Source organism: Alligator mississippiensis, chromosome 1 (assembly GCF_030867095.1).
Source record: "Alligator mississippiensis isolate rAllMis1 chromosome 1, rAllMis1, whole genome shotgun sequence".
In the NCBI taxonomy this organism is placed as follows: domain Eukaryota; kingdom Metazoa; phylum Chordata; order Crocodylia; family Alligatoridae; genus Alligator; species Alligator mississippiensis.
Genome location: NC_081824.1, coordinates 338,789,222 through 338,808,585, shown reverse-complemented (window position 1 = coordinate 338,808,585; position 19,364 = coordinate 338,789,222). Strand labels below are relative to the sequence as shown.

The following is a 19,364-nucleotide window of genomic DNA, read 5'->3' as shown; positions in this document are numbered from 1 at the left end:
CTAAGCAAATCATGTTTTAACTGCATTCAAGACACTAAAATCACCAAAACAGAACTGGGAAATAATAAGGATCTTTACATTTATACACAGGAAAATGGAAAAGCGTTAAAACGTGGCGTAGTAAAATTTTCAGGGATAGGAAAGCAATCCTGCTTTCACATGAAAGGAAAAGCGATTGGTAACAATCAAATAACCAAGTCCAGATTCATGAGTATGAAGACAGGTTCAGAAGTGTGTTGCTGTAAGCCCACATGACCACCTACAAACCATCCAAGTTCTCACTGATTTACAGAGCGGCCCACTGTTTGTAAGCAATATCAACAGTCACACTAGGCATTCTCACATCTTCCAGGAGGTGAGAAAGAGGTCCATATTTGCCACGTTCTGAAATGGTCCACTGATGAGCACTTTTTCCAGAGTGGGTTGAATCCAGGAAGTACTTCTGCACAGCCAGTAACCAAGTGACTGAATGGGATATGAATTTCATCCCAGAATTCTTCACAGTGCATGCAGTGCGTCTCAGGATAAACAAATGAAAAACTTTATCTCAATCCCAAAGTGGCTTGTGAAATTTCAGAAGTGTCTTCAGAAAATTCTGGGAGATCTTTATAAATTGCTCAAGTTCAGGTTGGCCACGATTTGATTGTATTTACAAGCTTTAGGCGTATGTGTATCTACAGATATTTGTGGGGAGGAGGAGGAGGATGGGCGTGCTCTCACGGGCAATCATTAAATGGGTCTTGACTTTAATGTTCCAGTTAGAATCATTAACATGGTATTAAGTTGCTCATCCAGAGATCTGGCACAGGTACCGCCTGCTGAGATGAAGCACAATATTTAGCAGTGGACCTGTGCCAGCGCTAGAGCCCCTTTTCAAAGCACGTACATAATCAAGACACCATGTCAGGTCTAGAAAGTTCTCAGATTAGACTAGTGCTTGCTCTTATTTTTTTTAACACAACCCCTTTCTAGATGAGCTTCTAAAGTCAAACTTTTATCCAGATACTTCAGATAATGATTGTTTAAAAGCAGCTGATTACAATAGGTGAAATTAAGTGGTTTCAGTGACTTTGTTGTGTAGGTGCAAGAGTGAGGAGGATCTTCCAGTACCAAGCTTATTCCACTACTACCTTAGAGTCTGTGAAGATGGTGCTGAGTTCTTTGCTCTGTACTGCAGGAGTGATGTCAACAGTATAGGAGAACTTAAAAAACCTGTGTCCAGCAAGTCACTAATACAGATGTTGAAAAATGAAGGAGCTGATATACGTCTTTCCCAAACCAAAATAATAGAGTGGAATGGGAACTTTCTGGCACACCAGGTAAACTTTCCCCCATTAGTCATAATAACATGGCTGTTGATAATACAAGGTGATGTCAGAAAGCTGAAGAATTGTTTAACAAAAGCTGAGGACAGAGACTTCCCAGCAATATTAACTAACCCAGTAAAGAGACCATTTGTGATGGGTAAGAAAAACAGTGAGCTAACCAAATGTTTCTTGTGAGAGATCATTCCTGAAGCTGGTGCCTCTTTGACATGGGGGGGGCAGCGTTTGCTAACCCAGTTTTTTTCCTGAATTTATATCCATCATACCATAAGAAAACTGGTGAAAAATGTACTTACCATGCTAGAATGGACACAAGCTTGCTCAATGTATCTTGCAATGCCTGTAACAAATGCATTTCTATCTTCAAAATTAGTGTTGAAGTTTGGCTGTATGAAGAGGCAACAAAAGACACACATCAAGATAGAAAATATCCAAATGCCAATACTTATAGAAAAAAGTTACCTGTGCTTGCTTCTCCAAAAGGCAATGGAGAATGGCAATATTGCCAAAAGGCAAATATCAGAATGGATGTTCTTGTACCTGGTAAAGCAGAGATGATGGAGGGGGTTCTATGCATGGTTGTTGATCTGGTAATGGTAATTCTTCCAAGAGATCCACATTGGACAAAGCATCCTCCAAAGTAACTTGAGCAGCCATTTTTGCCTGTAGGGGTAAAAAAAAAAATTATAAAAAAAAAAGAGTGATGACAGTAACAAAGATTATTTATTTCTGATTTGGGAAATACACAACTTCACTGTTACAAAGACATTTAGGTGAAGATCATCCTCAAAAGGAAACTAACAAACTGAAAGCTAAAAGTAATAAGAGTAAAAAATAAATTTCAGGTTCTGCGCATCCTGTTTTCCTGCCAAATTTTGCGGTTTTAGAAATATCTCCCGTCCCCCCATTGCTGAGAGAGAGACCCATAAAACAATGAGGCAGCCTGACTGCTCACACAAGGATGTAAAAACAGAACAGGATAAAAAAGAAAAGTTATGTCAAACCAAGCAAGCTAAGAATACAGCTTACTTATAGTCTCTTTCAATTACAGTAATCTTGGAAGAGTCTTGTAACACAACCAAGTATAGTTTTCAGACAGAAGTGTAAATTTTAAAATGATGCCTCTAAGGCTTTTTCCATAACATCCCACAGCTGCTACCACCAGCTCAACAAGTTTGGGACAAGGCAACAGTACTTTAAGCACAAGAATTGGTTCTGAACAAAATTAACAACATAAAGGCGCTGGTGATCTCCTAGACCAGAAGCAGCCAACCTGTGGCAGGAGTGTCATAGGTAGCCCCTTTGTGTGGCATGTGACCAGTCAGGGGACAGGCAGCACAGCAGCAGATGGGGCAGGAGGCAGAAGACAGAGCAGATGATCAGGCAGGGAATATAGGGCAGGAAGCAGGAAACAGAACAGATCAGGCAGGGAACGGAGCAGAAGAGAGAAAGCAGAGCAGCAGATCAAGCATAGTAAGGGGATCTGGGAGGGTGTGGAGCTCATGTGTGGCATTGCCAGCCAAAAAGATCAGCCCCTACTGGGGCAAACAACTTAACTGGACATAAACTAGGGCCCTGGCTGGTGTTACATTTATGGTGCATTCAACATGTTAACTGCAGCATGCCACAAGTTCAGACAGTGTGCAATACAATAAAATAGCGAACCAGCTGCAAAGATATTTCACATTTAATGGATCATCTTTGTGGCTGGTTTGTATTACAATTTAAATAGAACGTATGGCGTGTGTCCTGTTGATCATCAAGATGGGGCACATGGCAGCTCCGGGACCTGGAGCTGCTCCCCACTCAGTGAGCAGAGGTAAACCTAGTTCCTGGACCCGGGACTTGAGGCTGCCCCCTGCTCATTGAAAGGTACACTGGTAACTGCAACTGAATAAAGTCTAACTCAGGGCAGGGTAAAATACAGCCTGCGGGCCAGACCCTGTCCACCAGGCAATGTCATTCCACCTACGGGCACCCACCACCTAACTGTACCTAACCCAGGCCATGTGCCTTGCTCCCACCCTTGTGGATGGAAAGGCCCAGGCCAGCCAGCACGCGGCTGCCAGGTAGGGCTGCTGCTGCTGTAGCCACTAGTGGACCTGCTTGGCTTCCCCAGCATCCCTCTCACTCCAGGTACCAGGTAGGGAAGTGGCAGGGACAAGAGGAGCTGCAGTTGGGTAAAAGCATGGAGCATGGGGCTGGGGTAGCATGGAGCGCATGCCCAGGAGGGTAGCAGCAGTGCAGAGCTTGGGTGGGCAGGGTGTGGGTGCGAGGAAGGGTGGGGGCATGTGGGGACTGCCACGCACTTCCTCCCTCCCCCCCCCCACCTCCTGCCAAGGTGCACAGCCCCCACCACTGGCAGCAGCAGCAGGCAGGGCACTTGGGGCACTCGTGCCCTGTGCAGGCACTGCCACCCGGTGGCACGTGGCTCTGACCAGCACTGCACATAGTGGAGAGGAACACAGCCAGGCCAAACCACTTCTATCGTGGCAAGCACCAGGCTCCTGTGGCTGGAAGCTGCACACAGCCATGGCCAAGAGACTCACAACTGACAGGGCTTTTGGTCCTGCCTGCGCTTCATGCAAAGCCAATACTGAGAGATCCCATAACTGATGGGGCTCTCAGCCCAACTGCACCACACACGCAACCACGGCCAAGAGCCCCATTAGTTGCAGGGTCTCTCTATGTGAACTGGGGATTTCACGCACCCCCAGTCTTGGGGATAACGGCAGCCACTATCGATGGGATCTGGGGGTTTCACACTGGGCAAGGTACTCCCCTGCAGCTAGGAGCCATGTCAGCTGACGGGACTCCCAGCCACAAGGGAGACCCTGCTACATGTGCAAATTAAAGCTGAACAGTAACCAGCTATAAAATTAATACACATTTTTGATGTCCAAATTTTGTAACTGGTTGGAGCTTTGTGTGTGTGATAGCCAATTTGCACTTCTAGCTGGTTTTAAAGTAATTTTGTAATTAAACAGTTAATTGTGCAATACCTGTAATGTTAGCATCTCAAAACATGTTTTCTAAATCGCTACAGAAAATGTATTTGCTTAGTCTGCACAAGAAGTGAAATTATTTCCAATATCTGTAAGGAAAGTTGTTATTTGGGGCAGGGGGTGGAATTTAACAATAGTTCTGTTTCCTAAAGCAGATGACAATGAAACGCATCTCTGAGCCAAGAGAAGGCAGGCTCAGTACATATGGTCTCAGCACAGTAAAACACTGGGGAGGGGAGGGGTGTGGAATAAATCACCCTGATCACCAGATATGTCATTTTAAGCAGAACTGGGCACTTTCTGGTCCTAATGGTTTAAAAAGTCTCACAAAGACCAGTCTTCTTCATTTCTACTTCCTAACAATTTAAGTAGCTCATTTTTCTGAAACATTCAAAGTCCAAGCAAGAGGAAAACTCTACCCTTTCATATTTCCATATATGTAATAGCATACTTTTAAAGAACTCCCAGTAGGTGACTATGCTAAGGAAAAAAACCACCCTCCTTTGCACCAGGGTTTTGCAGGTGAAGTGGAGGAAGACATGTTTTCCAATCCTATTTTGTTCAAAACTGCAATGGTAGGTAGTGCTCAATTCTATTAGTTGTAACAGGCTGCTAAAATTTCAGAAGTTGCACTGTTTTGGTGAGAACGATAGCTTCATTTGATAGGTGTGCAAAATAAGATGCAAATGCAATCTTCTGCTGATCCAGATGCCTCTCGGATTACAAAATGACCTCAAATTATATCGTTTTGGTCATTGCTCTTGTGTCTCTAGCTTAATTCTCAACACGAGAACAAAATGTGGAAAAGGAACAGACTTATTCTTATTTGGTTTTGATAAATTTGCAGATTTTGCAAAGAAATGATTCATCCTTCCTTTTCCATTAACTACCAACAAACTGAGCATCAACGTGTCACTAAGACATGGAAAAAGCCGATAAAGCTCACCTACACAAACAATCTGACATTGTCAGGATGTTATTGTAAATCACATTACAGCAGGGTTTGCTCTTGCTACCCAGACACAGGCCAAAAACATTTTTCAAACAGCATAAATTCATAATAAGAGTTTACCGTGGTTTATGTGAAAGTTTTCAGTGTCTAGAAAGAAAATCTGGTCCAACTAAAAGAAAGACAGGAAGTCTGAGCAAGGAATAGTTGCAGCTTCTGTTATTTATAAATATGTGCTTCATTTTTTCATCAGTATTCGTTTCCCTCTTCCTCTGGCACAGGATGGGAGGTTATTTTACACTAAAGGAAAGGGCTATCAAACCCTTGTCTACCCCTGTAACTTGACAATAATTATTTACTTCAGTGTAGCCCTCTCAGTATTTGCTGCTATGTCCAGAACCACATGAGCTTTGTGCTCCAACTAAAATAATTAACCGTAAAATAATAAAGTAAAAAGGAAACTTACAATTTTATTTTATTTTTATTTATTTTTTATTTTTTTTTAACTGAGATGGTGTCTAAAACAGTCTGGCAGTGTTTGCGAAAAGCACTCTACCCAACTAATCCATCAGGGAAGAGTAAAGTGAGTTCAGACAGCTCACAGGAATGGATGACTCATTATCCCATTTGGATAATGAGAAGGAAGAGGGCATGGACTTCCAGGAACGTGGAAGCGTGTGACCTCTGACAGCAAGCGGAAGTCTTCATCCCCACCTGCAGTGGTTTTCCTGAAGAAAAGACACAGAGCCCTAGCAAAACAGAGGAAGAACTCATTCTGTTGGTGGAAGAGACCAGGCCAGGTATCCCCAAAGTTGAGAGAATCAAACCACCAAAAGAAAGCCATGAGTGGCAGTGGTTAGAAATGCCCTTCTGTGGAGGCATACATCTGCCAACCTGACCTGTTGTCTCTGGAGGTCTGCAGCTTGCATGGAGCTGAGAAGTCAAAGAAAGATTACCAAGACTCATCAAGCCCTCTGACTACCCAATGCTGTTCATCTATGTGGACATAGATGGCACTGCCAGGAGCGACCCTGAGCAGATCAAGTGACTACAAAGGTCTGGGTGCAAAGGTTAAGGGCCCAGGGGCCCAGGTGGTGTTCTCTTCAATCCTTCCGGTCAAGGAGAAGGGCCCAGGTAGAAGTGGATGCATCCTGGAGATCAATCCAGGGCTGTGCAGATAGTGACTAGCAGAGCTTTGGCTGAAACTGATTTGAGATAAACCTGGTTGAATGTAGTATCAGATTTAACTGATTTGGGTCAAACCAGTGTATACAATGTCTGTCCCAGACCCCTTGCTGGTTCAAGTTAAATTAGGGACCCCAGCATCTAAGCATACTCTCTGGGCTGGGCAGGGCTCTCTGCTCCACAGCAGGACTGGTCCCTTCCCTCAGCTCCCTGGCTGGAGCTCTGCAGACTCAGCAAGGTCTGCCTGGCTTCCCCCTGCCCTGCCCCCCCTTGCTGCTCAAGCAGGAACCCCACCCCCCCCTCCCATCTCCCACAACACAAACTCCAGCCCCAAAGACCCTAGGCATGTGGTATGCTAGCTAATGCCGAGAGGTGTCTGTGTGTGCAAGTCTCCAATTTCACTGGGACAGGCAGACAGAACAGTGACCGCTTAGGGCTTTTTAGAGCTAAATCAACAGGTCAGCTGGTAAGCCGTTTAAGAAGAGTGTGAATTAATGGAAGGAGGCTACTGTTTTGCTGATGAGTTGATAAACATTGTTATCAGCTCCCTGCTGGCTTGCTTGCCTGTCAGTTTGCTGCAGACAGCAGGGAGGGAGATTGAAAAGGTCTGGATCATCAACAGATGCGTGCACTGCACACCCCACCCTTTGTTCTGAGAGTGCAGCCTGGGGCTGGCAACACTCCTGCCCCTTGAGCAGCACGCAGGGAAAAGCCTGGGATGGTGCCGGCAGACTAATCACAGGTCCTGCCAGGGCCTGGCCATGCCCCCCCTCAGCTCACCTCTCTGGAAGGGAAAGGAGGGCTGCTCTATCACCCCCCAGCTTCTAGCCAGAGCCATTGCAGGCATGTGCCTGAATTTCCTCAGTCCAGAGAGAAGGTCTGTCCAGTTACAAACTGGTTCAGCCTAACCAGGTTAGACTAATCTGCAAAAGATCGAATCAATTCAGTCTCAGGCTTTTTGAATGTCTGTCCCTAGCCTGGGAGTCCTTGCATTCTCCAAACTATGATGCAACTAGAATAAGGGATTTGGTGGGATAGCTCACGTGACTGGAGTAGTCATGGATAGATATGAACTGCTCAGGAAGGACAGGCAGGGAAGAGGAGGAGGACTTATTCTTTACGTAAAAGAGTTGTACGATTGCTCAGAGCTCCAGTATGAAACTGGAGATAGGCCTGATGAAATACAGTGCTATTAAAAAAAAATGGAAGGAGGAAGATCCAGGGTACTACACACTGGTCAACCTCACCTCAGTCCCTGGAAAAAATATTGGAGCAGGTCCTCAAAGAATCCATTTCTAAGCACCTGGAGAAGGGAACAGTCAGCATAGATTCAGTGAGGGCACGTCATACCCGACCAACATGATTGCCTTCTATGACAAGATAACTGGCTCTGTGAATGCTGGGAGAGCAGTGGTTCAGGGATATATTTAGTAGCCGTGCTGGTCCAAGACAAAAAGAAATGTAAAACTCTAGTACTCTTGGTTCAGAGATGAAACCTTTTATTAGACCAACTAAGAAATCACAAAAAAAAAAATAATCTTATTCTGCAAGCTTTCGGGCACACAAGCCCTTCCTCAGGCTCCAGGAAAGTTAAAGACAGCAAAGATGTGATATACCTTAAAGCAAGGCTTTTGATACCATCTCCCACAACATTCTTGCAAGCAAGCTAAGGAAGTACAGGTTGGATGAATGGACTCTTAGGTGGACAGAAAACTGGCTGGATCATCAGCTCAAAGGGTAGTAAACAAGGGCTCAATGTCTAGCTGGCAAACAGTATCAAGTGGAGTGCCCCAGGATTTGGTCCCAGGGCCAGTTTTGTTCAATGTCTTCATCAACAATCTGGAAGATGGGATGGAGTGCACCCTCAGCAAGTCTGAAGATGATGCAAACCTGGGTGGAATAGCAGATATGCTGGAAGGTAGGGCTAGGATCCAGAGAGACCTTAGCAAACTGGGGGACTGGACCAAAAGAAATCTCATGAGGTTCAATAAGGAAAAGTGCAAGTCCTGCACTTAGGATGGAATAATCCCATTACAAATACAGGCTGGGGAATGACTAGCTAAGCAGAAGGATAGAAGGATCTGGGGGTTACAGTGGATCATAAGCCAAATATGAGCCAACAGTCTGCCCTTGTTTCAAAGAAGGTTAACAGCATACTGGGTTGTATTAGTAGAAGCACTGCCAGCAGATCAATGGAAGCAATTATTCCCCTCTATCCAGCACTGGTGAGGCCACATCTGGAATACTACATCTAGTTTTGGGCCCCCAATACAGAAAGGATGTGGACAAATTGGAGAAAGTCCAGTGGAGGGCAACAAAAATGGTTAGGAGGCTGGGGCACATTACTTCTGAGGTGAGGCTGAGGGAACTGGGTTTATTTAGTCTGGAGAAAAGAAGACTGAGAAGGGATTTAACAGCATCCAACTACCTGAAGGGAGGTTCCAAAGAGGATAGAGCTAGACTGTTCTCAATAGTGACAGATGACAGAACAAGGAGAAATGTTCACAAGTTGCAGGAGGGAAAGTTAGGTTAGATATTAGGAAAAACTTGTTCACTAAGAGGGCAGTAAAGCACTGGAACAGATTACTTAGACAGCTTGTGGAGTCTCCATCCTTGGAGATTAAGATAAAAGCCTTGGCTGGGATGATAAGAGTTGGGGGTGGTCCTGCTTTGAGCAGACAGTTATGCCTCCTGAGGTCTGTTCTAACCCTAGTTTTGTATGATTCTACGATACAAAACAGATGGGAGAGATTCTCCACTAACAGAGAATCTAGGCTGGGACAACTCAGACCACAATGCAGAAATCCTAAAACAACAATGGAAGGTTGCTTATACTGAACTATTGCAGGGTTTTTTTATTAACAAAACCAACTGGAGAGGAGGTGTGGGTTATCATACAATACAATCTGGAAAGGCAGCCCAGATGGGCTAACCAATGATTTGGGAGGGGTTGCATTTTTGTCGGGATTTTTTGTTCTGTAGGAAAAATTTAATTTCTTCAGTGCATGTTTTTCTTAAATTTAGAAATACCAAACGTTCCTCATTTTGTTATAAGACTTCTTGGGAGGCTCAGAACATGTTTATACCATGTAGTCTCGTATCTTCATTACCAGGTGGCAGTTGAAACTTTAATGGATTTCCTATTAGCCAAAATGCTAATCTTTAACATTATTAACAGAATAGTCTGATCAAGGACTTGCCGGTTCATGCTAGCCCATACTGCAGGCAGGCAGGCAGGCAGGCACATTTCCCCCCTTTGAAGGTCATTTAAGGCAAATCTATACAACACAAGCCCGCAGTATGCTGCACTGACTTTTGGCGCACAAATATGTGAACTGGTAGGTGCATAGCTATATGCCTGTGCCATGCTGTGCACAGCTGAGCCCTGATGATAGTAGTCTACATGCAGGCCCCTGGCAATGCAGCGATACAGTTCCTGGTTTGGGAGCTGAGCTGCAGAGCTAAAGTAACAGGCCTCATGCACGTATTCATCTAACTTCAGTTGCACTGCGATGAGAAACAGAGCAAATGTGCACATACATCAGAATTGTTTTTCGTCTCAACAGATTCAGTTATATATTTTTGTCAGTGTGTGCATATGCACACAAACACCCACAGGCCCCTGCTTGCAACACAGCTCTGATATTTAAATGGGGCGGAGGGGGCTTATAGTTTCAAATATTATGTCTGTTCCTCCAATTCTAACTCCAAAAGAAGGGTTCAATTAGAGAAAATTAAGGGGCTCCATAACATGCTCTGCCCTCCACATTTCCAAAGCTCAGAGGAAGAAGCAGGGGGCCTGCAGGGACCCTCCTGATATAGCAGAGCCTTCAACCAGTTGATATATGGGAAAGGGGAATGCAGGAATGCAAAAAAGAAGAATCTATGGGCAGGGAACAAGAAGAGAGGACAAGACAGAGGGAAGGAAAAAAAATGGGGAACTGTAGAGTAGAAGGGAAGGGACACTACACCTTTGTATATAGCATTAATGGGACTAGTACAGCCATACTGTTCTCATACCCACACTAAGGAAAAAAAGTTCACAACCTGCAGGGAGTTCAGAGATGTGCTATGAGAAAAGTATGGGATTCAGAAGAAGTCCCATGAGAAGCTCATGGAAGTCAGTCTCTAAGCTTATCAAAGATAAGATCACAAAGTGATTTGATCATAGTCTCTTATGGTGAAATTACATGTTACACTTAATATTCCACAAATTTAGTATGGTCTAAGTGGTGTTAGATTGTGCCATGAGTAGTCACAGGTTAAGAGTGAATACTGTTTCTTGCCAGCACAGCTCTGATTTGCCACTAGAGGGCTGGTGAGCAGGGCCATGGCTAGGAGCCAGGACACCTGGGCTCTATCCCTGCTGTGTGTGTTGGGGAGAGGGAAGAACTGGATCTAGTGGAGGGATGCTAGAAGACTGCAAATTGCTCATTTTATCTCCATGGAGGATACTGAACTTACCCTAACACAAACTAACTAACATGGCCTAGAGTTAACCCTCACCTGAAGTGGCGTAACTCTGAGATGCTCAGAAGGCACCTGGCATGAGTTAACAAACTTTACCATTCAGGTGCTCACATTTTAAGTGCCCTTAGCATGGTTAATTATTATAAACTACAGGTGAAGTTACATATTGTACAAAAAGTTGACAACACTATCAGGACTTTTAAATTCAGTAGAAAAGACAACAAAAATCTAACAGCTGGGATTTGAAGTTGAAAGAGTACAGACTGAAAATGACTCAACTTTTTAAAACACAACACAATGTTATTAAGAGTAGTACTAAAACCTCAAGACATTAAAAATACATAGGACAAGATAATCTTGGGAGCTCTAGGCAAGTTAGCCAGGCACTGATTCCAAATAAAGGCACAGGATATCTCAAATGAGACACAGTAGTAAAAAAATAAAAGGACTGCGGCATAATGAACACCTACAAGCACAATTTAATGGCAGAAAAATAAACTTATTTGAAAAAAAATCCCTGACAATCTACACCCCAGAGTACTCAAGAAGCTGCGAGCATCACAGCCCAGCCCCCGATACAGATCTTTGGGAACTCCTGGTGCTCTGGTGAAGTGCCCAAAGACTGGAAGAAGACCAACGTGGTGCCTATCTTCAAAAAAGGGAGGAAAGTGGATCTGGCAAACTACAGGCCCATTAGCCTGACTTCTATCCTGGGGAAGATCTTAGAAAAGTTTATTAAAGAGGCCATCCTTAATGGACTGGCCAGTGCCAACATCCTGAGGGATAGCCAGCACGGGTTTGGTGTGGGTAGGTCTTGCTTGACCAATCTCATTTCCTTTTACAACCAGGTGACCTATCACCTGGACAAGGGAGAAGAGATTGATGTCATACATCTTAACTTCAAAAAAGCCTTCAATCTGGTATCCCATGATCATCTCTTGGCGAAACTGGCCAATTGTGGCCTTGGGTCCACCACGATCCACTAGCTGGGAAATTGGCTCTGTGGTCAGACCCAGAGGGTGGTAATTGACAGAAGTGACCAGTGGGGTCCCCCAGGGCTCTGTCCTTGGACCCATTTTGTTCAACATCTTCATTAATGATGTGGACATTGGAGTCAAGCAGACTGGCCAAGTTTGCCTATGGCACCAAACTTTGGGGCAAAGCATCCACACCTGAAGACGGGGGCGATCCAGGCTGACCTGGACAGGCTCAGCAAATGGGCGGACGAGAACCTGATGGTGTTTAACACTGAAAAATGCAAGGTTCTCCGCCTTGGGAAGAAAAACCTGCAGCATTCTTACAGGCTCAGCAGTGCTACGCTGGCTAGCACTACGGAAGAAAGAGACTTGGGGGTCATCATTGAACACAAGATGAACATGAGACTGCAGTGCGATGCTGCAGCTAGTAAAGCAACCAAAATGCTGGCTTGCATCCACAGATGCTTCTCAAGCAAATCCCAGGACGTCATTCTCCCCTTGTACTCAGCCTTGGTGAGGCCGCGGCTGGAGTACTGCGTCCAGTTTTGGGCTCCACAATTCAAAAAGGATGTGGAGAAGCTTGAGAGAGTCCAGAGAAGAGCCACGCACATGATCAGAGGTCAGGAAAACAGACCTTACGACGACAGGCTGAGAGCCATGGGGCTCTTTAGCCTGGATAAGCACAGGCTCAGGAGTGATCTGATGGCCACCTATAAGTTTATCAGGGGTGACCACCAGTATCTGGGGGAACGTTTGTTCACCAGAGCGCCCGAAGGGATGACAAGGTTGAACGGTTATAAACTACTGCAAGACCATTTCAGGCTGGACATAAGGAAGAATTTCTTTACTGTCCGAGCCCCCAAGGTCTGGAATAGCTCGTCATCGGAGGTGGTTCAAGCACCTAATTTGAACACCTTCAAGAGAAATTTGGATGCTTATCTTGCTGGGATCCTATGACCCCAGCTGACTTCCCGCCCTTCGGGTGGGGGGGCTGGACTCAATGATCTTCCGAGGTCCCTTCCAGCCCTAATGTCTATGAAATCTCTTAAATCTATCAGATTATATATATGGTTGATAACGATAACTGTACTAACTTGATAGTCTTTTAAAAGGAATGCAATTCAGTCCTCCATGCCAACTGGATCATAAAAATTAACTATACTATATAAAAATCACTGCAGGCCATATAGAGGACCATATTTTTCTCACATACCATGTACCCCTAAATCAATGATACACCTTGTTTTTGGAAGGCAGGAAGTAGGAAAATATATAGTCATGGCTGACTTTTTTCACACTGAATAAGTCCTGCTGGGAACATGGATGATCCGAAAAGTATGGCATCCCATGGGAAATTCCAGGGGAAGCAGCAGGAACTTACTTCCTTGTGTGGCAAGACAGCAACAAGGCTAGGTCCCATACCTCTGCAAGGGAAGTAGCAAGACTGTTAGCTCTTTACAGTAACTAGTTCTTTATATAAGTTCCTGTAAATAATATTTTTTCCATACCATAAGTTTCATTAACATGCTGCAACTCACTCACTCTGAGCCAACTCAACTCAGAGTGCTCAGGCTGCGAGAGGATTTATACTGGACTACCCCTTCCACTTAAAGGGTTGCAGAGAAGCAGCAGCCGTGACTCAGTGTCTGTTTGCTTCTATGCCCCCATGCTTCTAGTTCAGCGAGAAAAAAAAATCAACTTCTCTGCTGAAAATACACACCCCACTTTGGGAAGGCCGATTTCAGGAGGAAGCGCGTGTGTGTGGTATGCAAAACAAATATAGGAAATAAAAGGCTGATTAACTAAGAGACTAGCAAAAGTGACTGTAAATGGAAAACAGGCATTCTTGCAAGGTTCAAAAAGAATCTGTTTTTGGAACAATTATTTAATATTTATGTCAGCGATTTGAAAGAAACAAAAAAGTTACTGCTAGTTTACAGATGGGCAAAACAAGGGTTAAATGGTAAAGAGATGAGGACAAGTTAGTTATATAACCCAACCTAGATACTCTTGATAGCGTGATCTCATTTGAACAATATGCATTTTAACTTCCAGGAACAAACATCATAGGTCACTGCTCAAAAGACAGGGAATTATATTCTGGAACACAATGGGACTGCAAATGTCTTAAGGGTATAGCAGACTGCCAGCTGAATGCATCCTTGGACTGTCTCTGGCTGTACTACCAGAGAAATCTCAAATAGGAACAAGGAGCTGTGATATGGAAAATATCCTTTATTGTGACAAAGCCAAATAAATTCAGTTGAACAGTTGTGTTCAAAAGAAGAGGCCTCTATCCAAGTGACTTGATCACAATCTATGAGGTACAGAGTAGAAAAGGGATTTTTCTCAACTGCATTCCCTATGCCTCCTTCTGATGTATAAAGAGACACCATCCAATGTCATCTTGCCACAGCTAATCCACTAACTGGGCAAAACGTGTCTCCCATTCTCCCACACTGGGCAGGGGGCCTGATCCTATGGGACAAAAGGCAACATGTTCCCTGCTTACAAAGATGTGCCTTGGAGATTCTCTGCAGCACATCTTTCCTTTCTCATGTCCTTGTGACAAGGTATTTAGCAGAATGTGCAGATTCGCTGGAATCTGACAGGGCCGTGCCCTAAGTGCTTCTGCTATGGCCTCAAACTTGCAACCTCTGGGCTGGCAACTGTGTGCCTTAGTGCCCACGTCACCCAGCCCCCAGGTACTTCTTTATAAGCAGGGAACCCCAGTTTTGCCCATTTAGAGATGCACCTTGGAGACTGCCCGAAAGCAGTCTCATCTACAAGTTGGTCTGGGGGTGCTCAGTCCTTGGGCCACAAGCCAGTTCTGGCCCCCAGCACCATGTCACCAGGCCCACAGAGCTTCTGGGAAGCCCCACAGGCTATGGTCCTACATGCTAGAGCAGGGGTGGACAAAATGCGGCCCGAGGGCCAGATGCAGCCCGCCCGGCCATTCTATTCAGCTCACGGGACCCCTAAAAAATTTAGAAAATTAAAATTTATCTGCCGTGGGCTGCCTATCATGTGGCCCTCAATGGCTTGCCAAAACACAGTAAGCGGCCCTCCGCCCAAAATAATTGCCCACCCCTTTGCTAGAGCATACAGGGTGGTATAGGGCACAACCCTAGCATGCAGGGCTCCCAGAGCCCGATCTCCACAAGCAGAGGCAGCATAGGGCCCAATCCTAGTGCATGAGGTCCAATCCAGCCTGTAGACCATCCCCATGACCCTCATCTGGTCAAAAAGGTTAAGTGCCACTGAACAGGTCCCTTTTGGTTTTTGTTGTTTTTTTTTAAATCTATGAATAAATCATTGCTTGAAGCCCTTTAACTGACATATCCTTCTAAAGCTTAGCTCAGCCTCAAGTTATTGGGATCAGTAGAAAAAGCAAAATCCCTCCACAGTAGTCATTCTGGGCTGATATTCTCCGGTCTGAGATGCACAGAAAGTCACAGCAAATGATTAAGGTGACAGTCTCTGCCTTTATAACCTGTAAAAGTGTGGGGCCAACACAAAAGAGAAATAATATACCCTGGAAAATGACAAAACAAACAAAAAACCCACCAGAGAGAGAAAATGGCTACTCAACAAACATAAGCAAAAAAGCTCCTCGGAGGTGTACAACTATGTAAAATCTAATTGAAACTACATGTGAGGGGCAGGGAGAGTAAGGAAACTGCTTCTAGCCGGTCTGTAAAATGGAGATAACATTTTAATTGACGTTGAGTTATTTTTTAGATTCCCGAAAAATCAGGAAACAGCATGTATAATAAAGAACTACGAAGCGCTATAAAATATTTACACAAGTAGTTTAAAAAAAAAAATCAATTCTATGTAATAAAGAAACCTCCTATTTTGATTGAAGAAAGATACACAGAATTATAACAATATTATCTTTCTAACACATTTGGAGTGGTCCAAAAACATGGAGGATTGGGGGTTCCAGTCCAGGGATTATTGGCCAGCCTAAAGAGTAACTTGTATCATGTAGGTGATGGGCAGTAAATGAAAATGCAGTTTTATGCAGAGCACTGTCAACATAAGAAGTACAGGCATGATGGGCCACTCTGGCAGATACCGAGTGGGAGCTCTTATGTTGTGTGCGTACCAATAGGAAAAGGATTGCAAGAGGGTATTTAAAGAATTAGCACAGTGTAGAGCTACTGTAAAACAAGCAAACAGACAAAAAAGAAAGCCAACAACAACAACAGCCACCCTATCATGGGATACATCAAAACAGAATAAGATTAGAAATCAGTAGAAGCAGCACCTTTTATTGGGTAAGGAGCATTTTATAATGCTGTATTAGATTTTGTTCTCCAAAGCTCTTAGGTAGGAAAGCATACCAAGCCATGTTGTTGCTGTATACATGTCTCAGAAACAACAAGGACACATACAGATGGTGGTTAAATACATATCAAAGCCTCACTCAGGAAATTAAAAACACTGAACTAACGTAGGCCAGTTCAGGTTTACCTGCTACCATAACTACCAATAGATGGTGCTACCTGCAACTGTTAATGCCGAGCGGTGGGTGTGGGTTGAATAACCTGGCAACCTCTAGGGTGCCAATGGCTTTGTGCAGAAGAACACTTTGGGGTTGTCAGGTTATTTAACCCCTGCTCAGTACTCAGCGTTAAAAGCTGCAGGTAGTACCATCTCCTGTAAGTTATGGTAGAGGGCAAACAGCTTTAATATTTAAAGATATATCCAATCTCCTAAAATAAACATGAATACAGATATTTATCATCTATCAACAGCACTATCATAACCCAAATCAATGTCCACAGAAGTCTTGGTTTTCTTCTCTTTCTTTCAGTCTCTGATAGTTCCTTAATGTTTCTGACTTAAGTTTCTGTCCCCCCCTCTTTTTCCCTAGTACTTTGCATAATACAGATCTCATTATCTTCTACTCATTTCTGCTTTTAAATTTTTCTCAAGTGTTAGCTCACAGAACTTGCACTTATAAAAAAAAAAAAAAATCCCTACCTTTTTAGGTCGATCCCTAAGCTAATCACAGAACAGGCTACAAAATGGGTAAGAAGCTATATTACTACAATGGAGCATTAGATGTATAAAACTGGTTGCAATCAGTTGAGGAACAAAGGCCTTGATTTTTTTTTTTTTTTAAACACGTATTTTGTATTGCTCTGCTCATTTAGAAACTTAAGTCTCATTTTCAGAAGTGACCCGGGTATAGGAAGCCCATCTTCACTAGGAAGTTTTACCAATAGCATTTCTGCTGGCACATGGAGATGTCACAGCAGTTTGCTACAGCATGTGCATTCCCAGCTGTCTTTCCTGGTGCACCAGGTTCCCAGTGACAAGCTGCACCCACAAAAGATGCACCGCGCAGTGGGTAAGCACCAGTGACTCCTGCACAACCATCTGGGGCACTGACCTATGGGATTAAGTTAATCAGAGAATAACAGCACTCCTGCACACCAACTGTGGAAACTTGGGGTCGAGTTCCTACAATCTGCTCAGGCTTCATACCATAATCTTGGCTTCCAAGCTCTCCTCAAGTCTTGTTATCCCAAACACGAATATTGAAAAATGCCAAGGACTTGTCCACTTGTAGAAGAATGGAGTGCCCTTTCTCTGCTTGTAGAAACGCAGCTATTACCACAATGGCTGGTCATGCAATCATAAAAACTGAGGGAGAAGAGATGATGCAGACAGGACACGAAAAAAGCTGCAAGATGCTGCAGGCATTTATTGACAATAGGGAGCAGAGTTTCTTGGCCTGTTAAACAGCCACCAAGTGGTGAGACTATAATACGATGCAGAGACTGGGACAACCAGCAAGCAGCAGCTGCAGCAGGCCACTTTTTTGGAGTTGTGCACTGACTTGCACCAGCAGACACCAAAACGAGAGATTTTTTTTGACAGTGCTGTCCACTTTTCCAATCACACACTGTGGAAGCTGGTAATCCCAACGTGTTCTTGGTCTTTGGACCATCAGTTTGGGCTTCATAAACTTAAGTTTGGGGTGCCCAGGACAGTCATTATAAAAAGGACTGACCCAGCAAAGACAGACATAGGTCCACCCTATCCATAATGCCTGCATTTTTTTAAATACAGGACTTCCTGAAAAGTTGCAAGCTAGGACATTTTTCTCTTAAGCAGTATTACCAGTGGTAGCATTGCAATGCCTGTTGCAATTTACTGGAACCCACACTCTGTTCTTTACATCCATCCCTGCCTCGTAAAGTCATAGACCAGGCATCCGAACAGCAACAAGAAAGTATTTTAACAATCATCTGGGCAGGTACAGGATGGATGTGCATTGGGTAGATTGAAAGAACACTAGAAATGTCTCACGCTGAGACAGAGTCCAGTATTTCCATTGCTACTGCTGCATGTTGTTTTTCACATAATCACTGCAAAGAAAAAAGGGAAATATTACCAGCAGCGGAAGGAGGAAGTGGGAAGTTTGCTTGCTGATTCCAAACAGGCAGACACAGGATGTAAACTCGCATCACAGCACAGTATGGCCAAGGGAGACCTCACAAGCACACTTTGAAAGCGTGCCTTATGTCAGACAACGGGCTGCTTACTGTTAGTTTCTGCAGCGTCAGGCTTGTGCCTGGCTCTTCCATTAATTAACACATCTGAACTGGGTGAACAGATATACTAAACTGGGCAAAGCAGCATATCTGCTTCTTAAGGAGTAAATAAGAGACAGTAAAAATCACAAAGCCAAAAATAAAAGGCAACTGAGCAGTATTCCAAAAAAAGAAACGTGGTAAGAGTGTTAACTGCTGCTGCACAAATCACAGGCCAGTGCAACTATATTTTGCTCATTTGCCCAACAGCACAAGTGAAAAGGATTCTGTGACATGACATTATCACAGACAGAGTAGCAGGCACCTACTCTGGACTCATTCAAGAAATGTTTGGATGTTTATCTTGCTGGGATCCATTGACCCTAGCTGATTTCCTGCCCCTGGGGCAGGGGGCTGGACTCGGTGATCTTCCAAGGTCCCTTCCAGCCCTAATGTCTATGAATCTATGAAATTATGGTGTCATGAGGACATGGTGACACGTGACCACAGCCTCAAAACAAAGTGATCCATTCAGGACAAAAACTGCAAGAGTAAATATTTTGGCACATTTTTTCCCCTAATTCTTCTCAGCATCCACCTTTACTACCTGAAGAACAGTGTACTTGGTGCATTTAGGTGCATGGCTCTCAGACTTTCTACTTTTCCTCCACTACCTTATGCCCCCAAGGGTCAGATCTTAAGGAGATCAGAACATATCACCCCTTGTCTGATTATTCTTGCTGAAGGAAGTCAAGCTTGTTTGTGGATATAAGATTCTTGAGTATTCTAGATTCTAGACAAGGCCACTGATAACAGAAGACACACTGAATGATTACCTTTTAAGGGGAGGACACATAAAATAACTTCCCAATATTTTCATACATAAGGGCAGGATACATAAA

General features: G+C 44.1%; 1 protein-coding gene across 2 annotated transcripts in view; it reads right to left on the bottom strand.

The window, feature by feature from the left end:
* The window catches only part of CYFIP1 (cytoplasmic FMR1 interacting protein 1), a 136,268-nt gene that overhangs the window by 98,044 nt on the left and 18,860 nt on the right, over positions 1-19,364 (bottom strand). For both annotated transcript variants that reach the window (XM_019485122.2, XM_006276205.4), the window contains exons 2-3: positions 1,866-1,988; positions 1,622-1,711 (exon numbers count right to left, since the gene is read on the bottom strand). In XM_019485122.2, the coding sequence (XP_019340667.1) occupies positions 1,622-1,711; positions 1,866-1,982 (207 nt within the window). In that variant the 5' untranslated portion in view covers positions 1,983-1,988. The remainder of the gene's footprint in view (positions 1-1,621; positions 1,712-1,865; positions 1,989-19,364) is intronic.